This window comes from Triticum urartu, chromosome 4 (genome assembly GCF_003073215.2).
Source record: "Triticum urartu cultivar G1812 chromosome 4, Tu2.1, whole genome shotgun sequence".
Taxonomy (NCBI): Eukaryota; Viridiplantae; Streptophyta; class Magnoliopsida; order Poales; family Poaceae; genus Triticum; species Triticum urartu.
In genome coordinates this window covers 547,076,333-547,096,368 of record NC_053025.1, presented here as the reverse complement: position 1 = coordinate 547,096,368, position 20,036 = coordinate 547,076,333, and the positions used below count along the sequence as shown (strand labels likewise).

Genomic DNA, 20,036 nt, shown 5'->3' with positions numbered 1-20,036 from the left:
AAAGCTCTCTCCCGCGCGCGGTCCTGCTCCTGCCGCAGGGTGGTGGTGGTGGCCGCCGTGCCGCTGCCTCGCCCCGGCGCCTTTTGCTCAACGCTGCCTTTTATTTTTTGTTTGGCAAACGGTATATACCTACGTATTTATGGTGCAGTATGGGTCTATACCAACGTCTTTACAGCGTAGCGTAGCCTGGAGGAGGAGTAAATAATAGCCCATGCCGAAGTATTGAAAGCCTTCCTAAATGATAGTATGCGTGCCATTGATTTTGGATGATCGGCTCATACCTGCCTACTGGATTACTCCTCCTGTTATGGCGTCTTTTTAATAGGTACTCCCTTCTTTCTGGTTTATAAGGCTCAATTCAAAGTTCTCACCAACCAAGATAGATGGTGAATGGTGGAATACTTTTTGTAGTTTGCAAAAGCACCCAATTAATGCTCTTGTTTTCCTAAAAAAATATGTTTACCAATGCATTAATTGCAATGCATGCGTGCATAAATTACATGCATTGGTCAATTTTCTCTTAGTACTTGCATGCAATGATTTAATGCACCTTGAAATCTGAACATGTGATGAAAAACAACCAAATTGAGCCTTATGAAATGAAAAAACTAAAATTTTGAGATAAGCCCTATAAACCGAAATGGAGGGAATATAAAAGCCATCAATGGGCTAGAAAAGGCTGGTATATACACATTGCAGACAAGCAAGTAATTGCATCCATGTCTAAAATGCAAGGGTACATGGGAGGAAAAAAATATACATGTGATAAGGAAATAAATACTTAACACGATTTGGCACGGTAAATATGATATCCTCACATTTTACGACGGTCACCGTGCTACCTAAGTATAATAGTGAAATTAATTGTAATTTTCAAATCAAGTAGATATACACCTAACTTTTTGACGTGCTCAAATTTACCCCAAAAATGCATTTTAGGTCATGAGAATGCCCTTCCTGTTGGTCAAACTTGTTTGACCGAAACTCTAAAAATTCATTTGAACTCAGAAGAATGCAAATAAGATATCAAAATGTGAATAAAAATATCATCTACACGCGCATGTAATTTACATGCATCGCCTACACGTGCATTTATTCACGTTCACCCTAAATAGTTTTTATCGATATAAACCCTGAAAAGCTTTAAAGACTATTTTTGTCATGAACATAAATGACATGTGCATATAGGTGATGTTTTTATGAATATTTTGATATCTTATTTTGCGTTCTTTTGAGTTCATATGAATTTGTTATGAATTTTCAAAGTTTGGGTCAAACAACTTTGACCGGAAGCTGTTCGCCCCCCAGGGGTTTGAAATAGCGCCGCTCGGGGGCGCGCCGGCGGAAAAATCAGCGCGGGGGGAGGGGGGGTCGAGGTCGGGTTCCCAGCCCCCCCCTGATAACCCACAAGTATAGGGGATGGCAACAGTTTTCGAGGGTAGAGTATTCAACCCAAATTTATAGATTCGACACAAGGGGAGCCCAAAAAAATTTGAAGGTATTAGCAGCTGAGTTGTCAATTCAACCACACCTGGAGATTAATTATCTACAGCAGAGTGATCGGTAGCAAAGTAGTATGATAGTTTTGATAATAGTAGCACCAGCAACGGTAACGGCAACAGTGATAGCAGTAATTTTGTAGCAAGTGTAACAGTGATGATAGCAGTAGTAACTTAGCAAGAACAATATAGGATAAATTTGTAGGCATTGGGTCGGTGACTTGTTGGATGATATTCATCATGAGACAGTTATAACTTAGAGCGATACGGTACTAGCTCCAGTTCGTCAATATAATATAGGCATGTATTCCGTAAGTAGTCATACGTGCTTATGAAAAGAACTTGCATGACATCTTTTGTCCTACCCTCCCATAACAGCGGGGTCCATATTGAAAACTAAGGGATATTAAAGCCTCATTTTAATAGAGAACCGGAACAAAGCATTAACACATGGTGAATACATGAACTCCTCAAACTACGGTCATCATCGGGAGAAGTCCCGGTTTCTGTCACTCCGAAGTTGCCGGATCATAACACGTAGTAGGTGACTATAACCTGCAAGATCGGATTTAGAACATGGATATAGTGGTGATAACATAAACGGTTCAGATCTGAAATCATGGCATCCGGACCCAAAGTGACAAAACATTAAGCATGACAAAGTCATAGCAATATCAATCTTACAACGTAGTGGATAATAGGGATCAGGCCTAACAAAACTAACTCGATTACATGATGAATCTCATCCAACTCCTCACCGACCAGCGAGCCTACGAAGGAATTACTCACTCCCGGTGGGGAGCATCATGGAATTGGCGATTGAGGAAGGTTGGTGATGACGAAGAATGAAGATCCCCTTCTCCGGAGCCCCAAACAGACTCCAGATCTGGCCTCCCGATGAAGAACAGGAGGTGACGGCGGCTCCGTCTCGTGGATCGCGATAATTCTTTCTCCCAGATTTTTTCTGGAAAAATAGGATTTTATAGCGTCGGTTTCAGGGTCTAAAAAATCTGTAAATGCATGGGTAAAATGGGAGGAAAAATATCTGTAATATAAAAATAAATACTTAACACCTTTCTGGAGGAGGAGTAAATAATAGCCCATGCCAATATTAAAGCCTTCCTAAATGATATGTGTGCCATTGATCTTGGACGACCCGCTCATACCTACTCCTTCACCATGTACGTTTTAACTCAAAACTCGGAAGAAACAGAAACTTTTAAAACGTCTAGAGGCCTGAGATAAGGCGATCCATTGTCGCCTTATTTGTTTCTGTTATGTCCTGAAGGATTGATTGCTTGCTGAATAAAGCTGGGGAAGAGGGGGAGCTTGAGGGAGTGAAGGTGCGTAGGGAAGCACGACCATCGCTAATCTATTGTTTGCAGATGATTCATTAATCCTGATGAAGGTCAATACTAGAAATGTTGGGTGTCTCAAAGAAATCCTTACATCATATTGTGCTGCTTCGGGACAGAAAGTTAACGTCGAAAAGTCAAGTGTGTTTTTAGCCCTAATACTAGAGTTGAGATGAAGAAACAAATTTGCAACAGTTTGAATATAATGACTGAGGCACTATCAAATACTTATCTAGGCTTACCATCCACTATGGGATTAGATAGAACATATTGATTCTAGTTTTTGATGGATCGAGTTATGAAAAGAATTATGAGATGGAAGGAAAGGCAACTTTCAACCGGAGGAAAGAAAGTGTTACTCAAATCAAAATTGTACATGCTATACATATTATGCAATGTCGCTTTTCAAATTTTCAAAATAGATTTGTAAAGGAATTACAGACACGATATCGCATGTTGGTGGGGTGACAGTGACAATTAAAGGAGAATGCATTGGTTTACGTGATGAAAGTTATGTGTGCTAAAGAAAGAAGGTGGAATGAGATTTCAAGATATTCATTGTTTTAACCTAGCCCTGCTGGCAAAACAGGCTTGGATACTCATTGTTTTTTTGGCAAATAGTATATACGTATTTATGGTACATTATGGGTCTTTATGAACGTCTTCACGGCGTAGCCTCAAGGAGGAGTAGATAGTTGCCCATGCCAAAGTATCAAAGCCTTCCAGAATAATATGTGTACCATTGATCTTGGTGATCGTCTCATACCTACTGGATTACTCCTCCTGTTGTGGTGTCTTTTAAATAGTTTTCTTAAATAGGTATAAAATAAAAGCCATTAATGGGCCAGAAAAGGCTGGTATATACACTTTGCAAACAAGGAAGTAATTGTATCCATGTCTAAAATGTAGGGGTAAATGGGATGAAAAAACATCTATGTAATATGGAAATAAATACTTAACACATTTGACACGGTAAATATAATATCCTCACATTTTATGACGGTCACCGTGCTAGCTAAGTATAATAGTGAAATTAGTTATAGTCTTTGAATCAAAGAGCATAATGTACATGAACTTCCATAATCCGTCTAATGAGACACACAACATCATGTTCTCGAAACTAGTTTTTCACCGGTGAGTAAACCTAGACATGCTCAGCCTAGCCCGATGGCCCGAAGCCAAAGCCCGACGGCCAAGAAGGGCCCGGGCTCCAAATTTGGCCAGAATAAAAAGCCTCAAAGCCTAAAACAATTCCAATTTGTAGTTTTATTCAATATGTTGCTATTGTATGTTTTTATATGCCCTGAAATGACTAAATAAGATTATTTAATAGAAAAATGTACTTTTAGTTGTTTCGGGCCAAGTCATCATATCGGGCTCGGGTTTTGGGGCCAGGCTTTTTAAAGACCGACCCGAGGAAAGCCCAGGTCTACCGGTGTGAGTTTGAATTTGAACTACGAAATAAAATATTAACTAATCTGTTAGCATTTTGAACTAATGCACCCTCACTGAAACCTTAATAGGTATAAAAGCCATTAATAGGCTAGATATGGCAAATATGGACTTCGCAACACAAGGATGTAATTGTATGTGCGCCTAACCCATGGCTAAATGGGAGAGAAAATATGTTCGTGTAAGATAAAAAATAAGGGTATTTTTTAAAAAAATATCCTAAATATTCAAGTTTGTGACATGATTTACACTATTTAACATTTTTTCCTTTTTTAATTTGACTCAACTTGACCATGCTACTGTTGGGGAACGTTGCAGAAAACAAAAAATTTTCCTATGGTTTCACCAAGATCCATCTATGAGTTCATCTAGCAACGAGTGATCGGATTGCATCTACATACCTTTGTAGATCACGCGCAGAAGCGTTCAAAGAACGGGGATGAGGAAGGCGTACTCGACGTTATCCAAATCACCGGAGATCCTAGCGTCGAACGGACGGCACCTCCGTGTTCAACACACGTACGGTCAGCGTGACGTCTCCTCCTTCTTGATCCAGCAAGGGGAAGGAGAGGTTGAGGAAGATGGCTCCAGCAGCAGCACGACGGCGTGGTGGTGGTGGAGCTGCAGTACTCCGTCAGGGCTTCGCCAAGCTCTACGGAGGAGGAGGAGGTGTTGAAGAGGGAGAGGGAGGCACCAAAGGCGTGTGTTGAGAGGCCCTCCTTCCCCCACTACATATAGGGAGCCTAGGGGGGCACCGGCCCTAGGAGATGCAATCTCTTAGGGGGGCGGCGGCCAAGGGAGGAATCCCTCCTCCCCAAGGCACCTAGGAGGTGCCTTCCCCCTTTAGGACTCTTCCTTTCTTGATCTCCTGGCGTATGGGCCTCTTGGGGCTGGTGCCCTTAACCCATATAGGCCAAGGCGCACACCCCTAAAGCCCATGTGGCCCTCGGGGCAGGTGGCCCCATCCAGTGGACCCCCGAGACCCTTCCGGTGGTCCCGGTACAATACCGGTGACCCTGAAACTTGTCCCGACGGCCGAAATAGCACTTCCTATATATAATTCTTTACCTCCGGACCATTCCGGAACTCCTCGTGACGTCCGGGATCTCATCCGGGACTCCGAAAAACATTCGGGTTACTGCATATACATATCCCTACAATCCTAGCGTCACCGAACCTTAAGTGTGTAGACCCTACGGGTTCGGGAGACACGTAGACATGACCGAGACGACTCTCTGGCCAATAACCAACAGCGGGATCTGGATACCCATGTTGGCTCCCACATGCTCCTCGATGATCTCGTCGGATGAACCATGATGTCGAGGATTCAAGCAACCCCGTATACAATTCCCTTTGTCAATCGGTATGCTACTTGCCCGAGATTCGATCGTCGGTATTCCAATACCTCGTTCAATCTCGTTACCGGCAAGTCACTTTACTCGTACCGTAATGCATGATCCCGTGACCAGACACTTGATCACTTTGAGCTCATAATGATGATGCATTACCGAGTGGGCCCAGTGATACCTCCCCGTCATACGGAGTGACAAATCCCAGTCTTGATCCGTGTCAACCCAACAGACACTTTCGGAGATACCCGTAGTATACCTTTATAGTCACCCAGTTACGTTGTGACGTTTGGTACACCCAAAGCACTCCTAGGTATCCGGAAGTTACACGATCTCATGGTCTAAGAAAAAGATACTTGACATTGGAAAACTCTAGCAAACGAACTATACGATCTTGTGCTATGTTTAGGATTGGGTCTTGTCCATCACACCATTTTCTTAATGATGTGATCTCGTTATCAATGACATCCAAATGTCCATAGTCAGGAAACCATGACTATCTGTTGATCAACGAGCTAGTCAACTAGAGGCTTACTAGGGACATGTTGGTGTCTATTATTCACACATGTATTACGATTTCCAGATAATACAATTATAGTATGAATAAAGACAATTATCATGAACAAGGAAATATAATAATAATGCTTTTATTATTGCCTCTAGGGCATATTTCCAACAGCTACTACCACTTTCACCTGTTTTAACTTTTTTTACATTCTAATTGGCTCGCCTAATATTACAGTGATGATCTGGCTTGCACATAGCTCCGTCAATTAGCCCAGCAGTATTTTCGACTAGTTCATTTATTTTAAATAAGTATAAGGTATCAATCGATGCATGGGTTGGATTATCTTTCTTCCAAGAAAACAAATTACATTAGACCTTCATGCTACTTCCTCCGTTCTGTTTGTACTCCCTTCGTCCGAAAATACTTGTCATCAAAATGGATAAAGAGGGATGTATCTAGAACTAAAATACATCTAGATACATCTCCTTTTATTTATTTTAATGACAACTATTTCCGGATGAAGGGAGTAAGACGTTTCAGACAATTGGCCTTAAATTGTCTTGGGCATTGTCCGGACTGTCTAAAACGTTTTATAAAAGTGAACGAAGGGAGTAGTATATGTTATGCATTGAGACTTCTTTTTTCGGCCGCATGGCGAGACACAAAATGTTTGCGAAAAGGCAAACCTAACGCGGTCAAAACGCCGGAGACTGCAGCTTTGTTGCTAGGGATGAGGGCATCTCCAGCCGTTGGCCCCCCAGCGGGCACCTAAAATCGCCGCCTGGGGTGAGCCGGCGCAAAAATTAGGTCTGGGGGCGAGTTGGTCCCCAGCCGCCGGCCCCAGGGCCGCCCCCAGGCATGTTTTAAAATAAAAGAAGTTCGGAGAAGTTTGGCTTAAACACGATAAAATTCGGTCAAACACGATAAATTTCGGCCAAACACGATAAATTTCGGCACATTTTGTCAAAGTTCGCGGATTTTCATTACATAGCACATATACATAAACTAATCTAAAGGAAAGACTGGCTGAAGTCGCCGCCGTCGCCGCCATCGTCGTCGTCGGCCTTCTCCTCCTTGACGCGGGCGCCCCTGCTGGACCCCTGCCCGGCGTCGCCATGGCGGACTGGTGGCGGCGCATCGTCGTCGTCGTTGTCGCAGATGACGATGACTCCGCCTTCGTCGCGGCCGCGTCGACGCTCCGCGAAGCGAAGCAGGGCGGCGCGCTGGCGCTCCTTCGCCTTCTCCAGGCGCTCCTTCTCCAACGCTATGGAGTCCCTACGCGCCCATTCCAGGGCCGCGTCGTCGTCGTCGTCGAGCTCCGTCGTCACCGGCGCGGCCGGCTTCTTCTTCACCGGCGCGAGCCCCGGCTCCGTCTTTGGCTTGACGAAGCGCGGAGGAGGAGCCGACGAGTAGGCGTGCCGGTCGCCCTCGTTGATGACGATGCCGGCGCTGCGAGTGCGCCGGCCGAGCGGCGTCTCCGCCGCGGGCTCGGCCTTGACGCCGAGCAGGGCCGGAGTGCCGGAGGAGTGTGATGAAGATCGGGAGGAGGAAGAAGAGGAGGAGGACCCGAACCTCCTTGGCGCCTATGGCCCGGCGCGTCGGTGCTGCGCCGGGGCGGCCGCCCTCGCCGGGTACGCCAACGGCGGGTCGTTGCCGCCCTCGAGGTACGTCAGCACGCCCTCGAGTGTGCGGCCGGGGACGCCCCACCACAGGTGGCACCCCTCGCTGTTCTGCCGGTCGCCGACCACCGGCGCGCCGTTGGTGGACGCCAAGCGCTGCTGCTGGCGGCGCTCGAAATACGCCGCCCAGGCCGCGTGGTTGTCGGCGGCGTACTGGGGGAGGGAGAGTTGGGCGTCGGTGAGGGAGGCGCGCACGACCTCAACTTCCTCGACGAAGTACTTCGGCTTCGCCACGGCGTCGGGCAACGGGGGAATGGGCACTCCCCCGGCGCTGAGCCTCCACCCCGTTGGCCCGGCGCGCATGTCCGGCGGTGCCGGGATGTTCGCCTGGAACAGGAGCCAGGACTCCTGTTCGCGGAGCGAACGGCGGCCGAAGCCGTTGGCCGCCGCCTCGTCTCCGGGGTAGCGTTCCGCCATGGCGACGGGCTCGGGAGAGGTAGAGAGATAGAGAGAGGGGATGGGCGGCGGCGCTCGGGAGAGGTAGGGAGAGGGAGGAGCTGGGCGGCGGCGAGGGGCGGGCTGGTGTGGGCACAAGCGAGTGCAGGCCACCGGCTATATAGCCGCGCCGCACCCGTGTGTACGCGTGCGAGGGAGGGGAGGTGTCGGCGCGTCGTCCCGTGACGCGCCGCCCGTGAGGGATCAATGGCAAGGCTGACCGGCGGCAGCCTTGTCATTGATTCCCCGCGGGAACCGAGGCCGTTGGGGGAAGACGATGCGCCGTGTCGCTGACGCTGCGGGCCCGCGGCTGTTTCGCGCCAAAATATTTCGCCCCGGCGCCCCCGGACGCCCCCCAGCGCGCCGGGTTCGGCATGGGTCTGCCGACGCTGTTTTCGGCTCAGGCCGGCGAAAATTGGGCTCCTGGGAGCGCGACTGTGCCGTTTTTTTGGCGCCGGCGCGAAAAAATCACCTGAGGAGGCCTTCCTGGAAGCGTGGCTGGAGATGCCCTGATGGCGTTGTACGGCCCCTCCCAATGCTCCACCTTATACAGGTGCTAAGCCTTTCACGTAGGCAAAAAATCTGATATGGCAAGTTATTTAAGAGGAGAGAGATGGGTGTGGTGACCCAGGAAGAACCAATGCTAAGCGCGTGAACCTAGGCAAAACATTAAAAAGAAGGGAGCCCGTCAATACATGAAGAGCTTTAGTTGCTAAATAATTAAATGAAGCAAGCTTAGCAACCATAAGCTAAGCACATATGCATTGGGGAGTATAGTTGCTAAGCTATTTAATGTGCTTAGTACCTCATCTAAGCACCCATGCATTGACAGCAGCCTACTAGTAGAGCACGTTAACCACAGCATTAACCAACCAGCGGCAGCATGTACTAGTAGAGCACCTAGGGTTCGCACGCACGGCACGGACATGGGCGCAGGAGAAAAGGGGAAGCTGGCTGGCTGCCACCACTCACCTTAAAGCTGACCCTTTTTCCAGGGAGGGAGGGTTTAATTAATTAATCCGGCCCGGTCCCTCCCGGATCGCACAAAACCGGGGCCGGACGTGACTAATCATCCCCCCGATCGCCGTGTGCGCCGTGCGCGTCCGATCGATAAAGCCCGCCCGCCTTTTCGATCCGTCGCCCACGCGCCCACCCCCCCCTGGCCAAGGAGCTCCTCGTTTTTAATCTTGCAAAAGCGGACGGGAGATCGATCGAGGTTTGGTTTGGACGGCCGCTTTTGCTTTTGCTTCGCTTTGGGATGCCACGGCGTGCGCCGGCGTCGCGCGCCACGGGGAGCGGCGCAAAGCCTGCCGCCGCCACCGTGCACGCATGATCTGCTGGCGCGGCTGCGTTTCTCACCGGACCCATCTGCGGTACGGATGATCGATCACCGGCCCAGCGACGGAAAACCGTTTCCGCCGTGGAACACGATTTGATGGATGAGAAGGACGGACGGACGCCAGAGGCGCTAGCGTGCGCGGGTGCGTGCACAAGCCTCGCACGGCGATGGCGCAGGAGTAGGTATGGATGTGGTGCAAGGATTCTGCCGGCACGGTGTCTGGTGTGGACATAAATGCCGTAGCGCTGCTGTACCACCACGAGTGCGGCTGCGGAATCAGATCAGATCAAATCATGCTCCTGTTTATGTTTAGTTCACACAGCCCCGCACTGCGAAACGCGGTGCAAGGAGCGGAACGCGGAGAGGGACGGACTCTGCCGACGCGGACGTGCATGTCGTGGCGCGGCTGTACGAGAGCCGCTCTGGAATCATGGATGGCCCTGTCGTCCTTGGCGTTTCTGCTTGTGTTTAGGGCTAGGAGGAGGATGAATTGGACGTTACGGGGGTCTCGCGCATTATTATTAGCCCTTGCTTAGACGAGTAGACGGCCGCCTTTCTAGAGCAAAACGTCGCAGCCCTTGCGCCTAACTCGTGTCGACCGCTCGGGCGCGCGCTGTCACTCACACACACTCACACCCATCGCGCATCGGCATCACGCGTCTTGGTCTGGCTAGCTAGCCCATCACGCATGCACGGGCGGCTTCCCTTGCTGGTCTACACCAAAGGAAAGTGCAGTACTAATACGTACAACAGCTAGCATGCAGTACTCATCGTCCTCTAGCATTAGGCCAATTCCACCGCGCGACCCTATCATATCCGGCCTCATCTGTTTGAGGTAAAAGGGACAAAAAAGGCGGCCCAGCGTGCGGGAGCAAACGAACTTTTGTCCGCTTTGTGTCCGTTTTCGACCCATTCCCGGCCCAAACTTGCGCCGCTTTTGGGGTGAAACGGACACCACGCGGACACGCGGATCGTCTGCGCGTGTCCTCCCCTGGCCCGCCCGTCGGTGGCACAAGACGTGCCTTTTTCTATCCGCCCTCCTCCCTCCCTCCGGCCGCACCCCCTTCACTCTTCCCCACTCTTCCCCACTCTTCCCGTCGCTGCCGCCGCCGCCGCCGCTGCCATTGCAGCCGTGCAGTTCGGACGCGAGCTCGCCCAACCCCTTCCCCTCGGCGCCGGGCTCGGACACGACCACGGCCACCTGGTTTGCGCACCCGCCGGCCGGTTTTGGGGCGGATCCGGTCGGTCTTGAGCTCGGCCGGCTGTGGGAGGCCGGGCCGCGCCATGGACTGGCCCGGCACCTCGCCGGAAGGCCCTGGCAGGGCCGCAAGGCCACATGCAGGCAGTGGCTCCTCCTCTAGCCGCTCGAATCTGCACCGTCGGTGGTCCGCCGGCAGATACACGAATGGCGGTCGGCTGGGCTCGGTGCTTGCCCAAAAGCTCGCCGGCGCACCGTTGCCATCCATTAAGTGCGACCACTGCCCAAGGATGGTCGTGCGCCGCGTGTCTACAACGCCGGAACATCCCGAATGGGTGTTCATCAAGTGCTTAAACGATGGGGTATGCGCTTTCTTTAGCTTCGGTTTGTGCTCTAGATTTAACTAGTTATGCTAACTTCAAATTTTGTTGTGTAGAATGGATGCAAGTTTTGGTATTGGGAAGAAGAATACATCGATATATTGATAGAGCGAAATTTAGTACATGTTCGTGCACTTTTAGCTAGCATAGAGGCTCTAAATGAGACAAGTGCACTTGTTGCTAGATTAAAGGCTAGACACGAGACTAGGTGTGAGGAGGAAGCAACATCGACTTCTGGCTTGAAGAAGAAAGGAGGATGCCAGATCGAGCCTCTTCCTCCACAGATCAACAACGAGTGCATCGAGAAGGCCCTAACCCAACTCAAGGGAGCAGTTATGAAAGTTGGGTATATTCTAAAATGTATTCTTATGGTTCTTGTTTTCTTTGGTCTTACTTTACTAGTCAAAATGTGATGATGTATTTTTCATATACCAAAAATGAATGATGAAATAAAGTTAAGGACTTGCAAAGAAATAATACGCGGACAGGATGCGGCCGGGATGTGTCCGCGCGCTGGGCGCACGGCCACCGCATCCCAGGACAGGCCCGGACACGACCCTAAATCCCTACCCAAAGGGACAAAAACCGGACAAAACGGACGTCCGTTTGGGGTCGCGCGGTGGAGTTGGCCTTAGACATTACTATACGATGAGTAGTAGTAGTAGCTGTAGGAGTACGTACTAGTATACGAGGGAAGGCGTGTAGGATTTAGGTCAATAATAAATGGGAGGAGTAGAGTCGTGGTCGTAGGAGAGGTAAGAAAAGATGGGTCGCTGCATGGATGGATGGCATGCGATGGTAGAGTGGTAAGTACATTTACTGCGTGGCGTCCGGCCCGGTCTACGGTGATGATAGATAGATGGTTCTTTTGAGGCGTGCCGTGCTCGCTCTGACCGCGACAACCCATCATGATGTTGCGCTTCACCAAGCACATCCTACACTACACTACACACACTCTTTCCCCCCCCCCCCCCCCCCCCCCCCCCTTTCCCCCCCCCCCCCCCCCCTCTCTCTCTTCTTCTTCCCTTGTTCGTCTCTCCCTCTCTCTTCCTTGGCTGGCAGGCAGCGCATACAACACGCCCTGCCTTTTCCCCTTTTCCCGTACGTAGGTGGACTCGAGAGCAGCAGCTACACACACAGACACGGTATACACCCAAGGCCGGCCATGGCCATGGGTGTGCCCGTACTTTGGTGTGGTTCGTTTTATTTCTGCCTCCACCCAGCAGCACGCATGCAGAGGAGCAGAGAGTGGGAGAACCCAATGCCCAACACCCACCATTTCCGTGGTGGCCCAGCTCCACTCCACCACGTACTTCTTCCTCCTCGTCTCGATCCTTGGTGGTGGCACGTATTTTCCTTTCTTTTGCTCCACCCTACGGGTTCGCGGGGTCGTGGTCGTGGTCGTGGGATGTGACGACCATCATTAGCTAGCTCGTCGTGCAGTAGACAGCAGTAGTACTACGTGTTGGATGCCGGAGACAGACACCAATCATGCGCCCAACGTTCTGATCCTACGGCGGGGGTGGGGATCCGGATCCGTCGGACTTGTCAACAACGCGCGCGCGTGCCGTCCACGCGTCATCATTCATTCAAGTTTTTTTCATTTTTGCTTCAGAGACCGCCATGACAAACCGGTCGGTTTTAAGCGAAAAATCCTTTTTGGCAAATCCATCCACGCATCGCCTTTCGGACGCGAGAGACCCGCTGGCTGCAGGGACAGCTGCCAACAGTGCGCCGGTGGAACGGCGAGGGAGGATCCGATCCGATCCCATCGTCGCCACGGCCTGAACCCGACGGGAGGGAGGGCATTGAATGCTTTGGCGAGAACCCTGAGCATATGCGCATGTGTTTCCTCCCTTGCTTCCACGGGAGAATCATGCGATGCGATGCGATGCAGGCGGCAGAGACGAGACTAGTGCAGCGCCCGGCCGGTGTCAGTCGCACAGCAGACCACCACCATCTTTAATCTCACTTTCTTTCTCCATTCTCCATGGCCAAAACAAGGAAAGAAGGAGCGTGAACATAGACACCGTAACCAGGCGACAAGCGTGGTAAAAGCAATCTCAAATTGACAGAAAAAGAAAACATAGACACCGTACACGCGCAACTCACACACACTGAGGCAGTGCACCAGCAGTATCTCGGCCAAAGCTAGAGAATATTCGAGATCCCACGCCGCATTTCAAGACATTTTCACGGCGCCAGAATCTCGTCTATCCAACGTGCGACTGCGCCACGCAGACAGACATGTCCACCTCATCAAGAACTGAAAAGAAAGTAGGCACCGGAGGGAGGGGCAGTGGGCGCAGCCGGAGAGTGGTCGCATCGCGCACACATCCAGGCCACTCGAGGACGCAGCCATTATGGCCTTTGCAAAGAGGCGCATCCTCTTCTCCTCGGGCTGGCTCCGTGCGGTATGATCGGGCAGGAGAGGGGACGGCAAAACGGTGGGAGGAGAGGAAATGATTCGATTCGCAGGTGCATGCAGCGCAGCGGCTGCCACCACTACTGGGGCTGGGGCTGGGGCGGACGCCGTGTGTAGAGAGAGAGACACACAGTACCACCAGCCATGATGCCATGGGGAATGCAAGCCCTGCCACGGACCCATACGGTGTGACGCATCATGCATGCACCGGCCGCCATCCTTGCCCCTGCTCGAAGAAAGAAAGGCGATGCGTGCCGTGCAGCGCAGCGCAGTGATGCAGGTGCCACACGCACAACCCCTCCCTCCCTCCCCCGTGAATAATTCGGCCATGTCTGTCCGCGACACCGGGCGAGAGGGACGAGGGAGGTGCGTGGGGCCTGCCGGCGGACCGGGAGTAATGGGGTGACGACAGCCTGTGGTAATGGCATTGGCATTGGCATGGCCCCACTGTGCAGTGCAGGAGAACTGTAAGTATGTGTGTGTGTGTGTGATAAACAAGTGTTCCTTCTTCGACAGATAAAGATCGACAGGCGAGCATATCCGAAAGCTCACGGTCGTTGTAGCGAGAGATGGTATGGTATGGCATGGTATGCTTGTTTTTGTTTGTTGTGGATCCAAGCTCCATAAAAGGAAAGCGCTCCTTTGCCCTAACAACCGGGCCTCCTCTCCCCTGCACACACACCTCGCTCTCGAAATGATTTTGGACGCAATTAACCTCCCAATCGATTGCATATCTTGGCTTCAGAAGCAACACGATTGCACCGGATACCCACAGAGATCATCATCATGGTGTGTGGCTGGTGCCTTTGGATCTGCTTACTGTGCTCTACCGTAGAATTACTGGTCTTGCAATGAGTAAAAAAAAAGCCAGATGCAAAAAAAAAAAAAACTGCACGCATGGAGAAAGAGAAGCGTAGATTCTACTCCTACTACTACTTGACTATGCACGATGTGGAGTGGTAATCACAGCCTTGGTACACCACTAGCCCCGGCCGCCCGAGCTCCCCCTCCTGGAAACAGGCGCACCGCTGGCTCACCTGCCCCGTCAGAGCTATGTCGCCCGGCCTCCTCACTAACCTCGGGTACCCTGTCTCGCACCAAACCTGCACACCATTAATAAAACGTCAAGATTTCCCTAGAAATCATCAGGTTAACGCTTGACCAAATGTGATGTTAGCACAAAACCGCTTCTTTCAGAATTTCAGACTCTGTTGCGGGGGAAACAACCGTTCAACTCTGCGTTGGTGCTGTGTGGAAATGCTTCAGCCAGTAATAAATTCGACCGATGATACTCGTATCGAATTTATGGGCCTAGCAAGCCCCCAGGGAAGACAAAGCTCCTATGTTCTATATCTACATGTACTACTGCTATCGAATTTATGGGCCTAGCACTAGCAGCCCCCCCGGGAAAGCCACAAGTCATAGGTTCCACGTCTACAGAGAAGCACCTGCATACTAGGTTCAGCAAGTGTGCCTGGAATACCCACTGCCAAGCACCCATCAAAGATATGGTCGCTACAGTAGGTCTAAGGCTCTCTCTAAGCAAGGACGAGAAGAAATGCGGGAGACAGATCAGTGGACAGTAGCCCCACATGCACTGGGTTTTGTGAGCAGTGCCAACATGCTGCACAAAGTTACTGCTCATTCTCATCAATAGTACAAGTAGTTTCTTGTGCTATTTCATTTGCTATATATTACTCCATGACTCATTTTGGAGCCAGCTTGCTGAAACTCGGCCATTGTCAGGCCGAGAAATGGTAGTTACACTACGAACTATGGGGTTAGTACAAAACCGTCACTCGTGGCAAATGCCAGAAGCAACTGACTCGACATGGATGCCTGGAAGGTTACCCGCAAGAGTCATAATAAGCCCTAAATCACTACTGCCCTACCAAGGTGCAATATGTTTGCACTAAGCATGCTCCAGATAATGTAAATTCCATGAATTTCGGTCAGAACCAAATTATTCACGAGCCATCTAAGAAAGAAGATTGAGTAAACTGAGAGCAGCAGCGATAGAAATCAGTTGAATGGGTTGCTTACTTCTCCACCCTCTGCCTCACTCCATTTTGAATTACAGCTGGGTATTTTATCTTCCTCCCTCTTCTGCTTCTCAAGAAGCTGAGCACCTCTTTTTGCCTTCATCTCCACACCCTTCAGATATTTTGTAGGATTGCCCTCGCTGTCGTAGTAGCGTCCAACAATTTTACCAGCAAATCTGCAATATGTATTTAGGATATTACCAAGGATACATCATATACCAGGTCAGCTTTTTATCAAATGATCCACAACAAACTAACATGTTTCGCATTGTACAGGCATATATGTACTAACATAAACAAAACAATTTGAGTAACAGGTCTTAGAAGAAAAAAAAAACAGTCATTCAAACATTGAACAGAACTTCTTGAGTTATTCACATCCCGCGAAAATACAAAATAGAAGCAACTTTGATCAACCAGCAATGAAAAAAACTCACATGTATCTCTCAACGTAAAATTTCCTCCAGTCAACAATGCTATTTACCTGAAAGAAAGTGAAAACCCTATAACATTAAACAATTCAGCAACAAGGAAGGGAACACCTCTAAAATAAAATAAATATATTTGTTAGAATGTCTGTTATGTTCAGTACTTCAGTCAGTGTACCAAGTTACCGGCCTTCATCAGTATTACTCAATAAAATATACACACGATTAAGATTGTAGCGAGCTGCCGACCTTTTCATTATTTACTCAGTAATTCAGCGTTGACATACATATTTTCTACACATTAGCACCTATGAGCTACTTCCATGCAATGACAAGTAAGAAGATCCAACTATTAATAACATTAACATAAGAAACAGGTTCAGTAGCTGACTAGCTGGTACATTGAACTTTGAAGCAAAAGGCCTACAACTCCATTGTACGCATTATAATTGAAGTTGTCAATATTCTTAACCATCTAGTACTTCTTAACTATACTAATACTAATCATCTTTATCTTTGATCACCCAGCTCTAAAGATAAAATTGAAGTTGTAAAAATATTATGAATAAATAATTAGTAGTGCATGCTTGACTGTAGTTGTTCTCTAAAAACATCACTCTGACAATCTTAGCTCAGTAGCTCTACAGAGAAGTTGTAAGCCGTACAGACATTATGGATACAATTAAATCATTGGTAAGATATGCTTGTACCTCCATGCTAGATAAACCCTGCAAAGAATCTGTCAGCCCATCACCTGTTCAAGCACAGAAGTGGTTATTCTATTGCCAGTTCATATGAACTTTGTCACTATGATGGTTTTCTTTTATTTTTGATGGATGTACACAACAATTACCGCCAGTGACAGTTCAAACATATTAAAAAGTTAATTCCATGTTATCTATGACTGCAACGATATCACGGCCACCTCTCTTCACTATATAGAGGCTGAATCAACTAACATAATTTAATGATTTTTTCTTGATTCAGTACTCTTATGTATTGATTTTCAACCAAACCTCCCTATTGACTTTATGATTAATTAGCTACTGATCCAAGCCCTTCTATCTCAGCTTGGATCCAAATGTCATATCTCAAGGATGCAAATACATTAACCTGACATGCGACTTATTTTCCTCATTTTTGTCCCCAGCAGGCCACTCCTGATTTAAAAAGTCAGCTAAATTTAACCACCTTGAGCAGCTTTCTAGGTAGTCGAGATAGAATGGTGTACTAGACAGTTAAGCCAAGCATGAGTTCTGAAGAGACGATACATATGTAAGATCCTTGATTTAGCAATGGGGCTAGTGCAGAAGTGCAGAACTAAACATAATATCTAGTATACGACCAAAACATGGTTTCGCTCTCAAGGCTAGAAATTCTCATCTTAATTTGAGGAAAAATTTAAGATCTATACACTTATTTTGGTGAGTCCAGACTATCATGATGCAGCTCGATTTAACATGAAGATTTGTTAACAATTGCCAAAGACCAGTTATATTTTAAAACAACAAGCAATAGAGTTACGTTAACAAGTAGTACAAACCTATTTTAAAAAGAGTCGAGCTATGTAGCGTCACAGTTCCTTGAGAAATACTGCTAGTTTGATCCTAATATCAAAGTACTTTCACTGATATATTGCTCCATCATCATGACCGATAAGTTATATAGTATGCTTTCTGCTGCTGTTTCCCCTGTCCCATATGTAGTTGGATGAACTATTGATTTTTAGCTAAAACTAACCAAAAACAATTCAAATATATTGTATACTATGATGCTTGCAGTAAAAATCAATTGTGTAAATTTGATGAAGGTCAAGGAGGCCCCGAAAGATAAAATGCAGCTCAGTACAGCCAGCATCAATTCAGGATCACCAAACATATTTACCAAATGCAACAAACCAGCAATACGATGAATGATCTTACCTGTAAAATTTCCAGAAACAAAAGCTCGTGATGCGTCCCTGTTAAGGAAATGCCGTTTTAATATCAGAATAAAACAATAAAGGAAAATGAGGGAAGCTTACTGAAATTTGTCAAAATTAAAATTGATCATAGACTAGGCTATGTCTCTGTTTGCCCCTGCCCCAGCACCCGAAGTTTAAATTACCATCAAATGGGCTAAGACTGCTAATACTCCTAGTGGAAAATGCTCGACCCCCAAAATTCAAATAGTGCTTTGAGGTTCATTTCTGGATCCAGTTACCTCGTGAAAGTTTAAAGCGGAAATTTCTGAAATTGTACGTACATGATTTGCATAGAGGTAACAAAACATGGCATGGAAATACGTAAAACTACAAAACTGAAATGTTCTGTTTACGACAACAGAATTTGGAACACAGCAGAAGTATAAAATGGCAACCTGCCCGAAAAGTGGTGATAGCCTCCTCCAGGGCCATAATGTGACCTTCCTTTTGTGACATCAAACACCGAGCTGCATTACAAATAAAAAGAAGCAAGATAAGCTCACATATACTCCAAGAAGCTGGAACTAAGCGAATACACCATACATACAGCTGAAGCAATAGGTAGGTTTATTTAAATTAGCATTCACCAGTGAACAGATTGAACATCTTTTTCTACTAAAATACGAAGCAATATAGGCAGAGAAAGAAGTATGAATACCCCAAAATACCAAGCAATATGGGCAACCCTTCATCTGTTCCGTTGTATATCGACAACTCCTCCAGCGTCCACAACCTCTGCACATTGCAGCAGATATGAGAAGAGAAAAAGGGTGTTACAACCTCAGGAAACTTTTTCGACCTCCAAACTTCAGAAAGTTATAGCTCGAAAATGGCCACGTCCCTTAAATCCTCTTGTTTCTTAAATCCAAAGATAAAGGTAGAGGAAGCTCCAATCAGAAGTCCACTACACAGTTACACTGAATCCCATCCCTTCCACCACATATAAGCTGCAACCCTGATACAGCACGGATGCCTAGCGTCTAGATCAAATCCCTTAGCCGATTGATACGTCTAATCGACAAAGAAGCCGTTCGTCTGCAATTTAGCTTCTGAATTAGTTGCACAAGCAGCAAAGCAGCTTCGCAGAGTAGATAAACAAGCGAGCTCTGCCTCAGACTCTGGGAAGCGGGAGATTTTGGGGGAGACGAACGCACCGGCTTCCTGAGGCGGTAGAGCTGGAGGAGGACGGCGATGAGGGCCGCGAGCAGCGCGAGGCCCAGGAGGAGGCGGGCGCCGAGCGCCATGCTCGTGGCTCCGACCGAGAGATCCACCAGCACCAGGAGCGCCGCCACGAAGTGGAGCACCTCCTTGGGACGCGACGGCGTCGCTTCGGAAGGCTTTGAGCGCGGATGGGAGACCGTCCGAGTCTCGGGAGTGAGCGGTGGTGGGACGGCGGCGGCGTGACGGCGACGGCGGGGCAGGGCCGGGGCGGAGCGCTACGGGCAGATTTCTGACGGACCACTCGACCTGCCTGTCGTGTCTGAAGAAAGCCACGAAAACGGCGTCCAAATATTTTTTGGAAACAAAGTGAAGGGACTAAAGAATGGTGAGCAGAAACCACAAAATTCGAAATTGGAATGAAAAATATCGCAGGATCTGTCGTGGTTTTAGTGATCTAAACGTTCTTATATTTCTTTACGGAAGAAGTAGTTTACTCGCACAAGCACCGATCAACACTATTTTGCACTACCCACAGTACACAAGTTTGAAGTTTGCAAGATTTTGATATCAAGGAGACTCCCAAGAAACTAAAATCTTAGAGCATCTCCAGCCGCGTCTCAAAGAAGGCCTCCCCAGTCGATTTTCTCGCATCGGCATCGAAAAAACGGTCCAGTCGCGTCTCAAGAGCTCGATTTTCGCCGGCCTGGCCCGAAAATAGCGCCGGCGGACTCAGGCCGAACCCGGCGCGCTGGGGGGCGCCTGGGGTGCCGGGGCGAGCTGTTTTGGCGCGAAAAAGCCATGGGCCAGCCGCGTCAGCGACACG

The 20,036-nt window shown here is 48.5% G+C and overlaps 1 protein-coding gene across 1 annotated transcript; it reads right to left on the bottom strand.

Annotated features, from left to right (window-relative positions):
* Positions 1–14,354: 14,354 nt before the first annotated feature.
* On the bottom strand, positions 14,355–19,552 carry LOC125552577 (membrane-associated progesterone-binding protein 4). Its single transcript, XM_048716177.1, has 8 exons — positions 19,207–19,552; positions 18,711–18,787; positions 18,448–18,519; positions 18,012–18,049; positions 16,800–16,843; positions 16,099–16,145; positions 15,663–15,837; positions 14,355–14,722 (listed from the first exon to the last, which is right to left on the bottom strand). The coding sequence occupies exons 1-8, from the start codon at positions 19,294–19,296 to the stop codon at positions 14,552–14,554; spliced, it is 714 nt and encodes a 237-aa protein (XP_048572134.1). The 5' UTR covers positions 19,297–19,552; the 3' UTR covers positions 14,355–14,551.
* Positions 19,553–20,036: the final 484 nt, after the last annotated feature.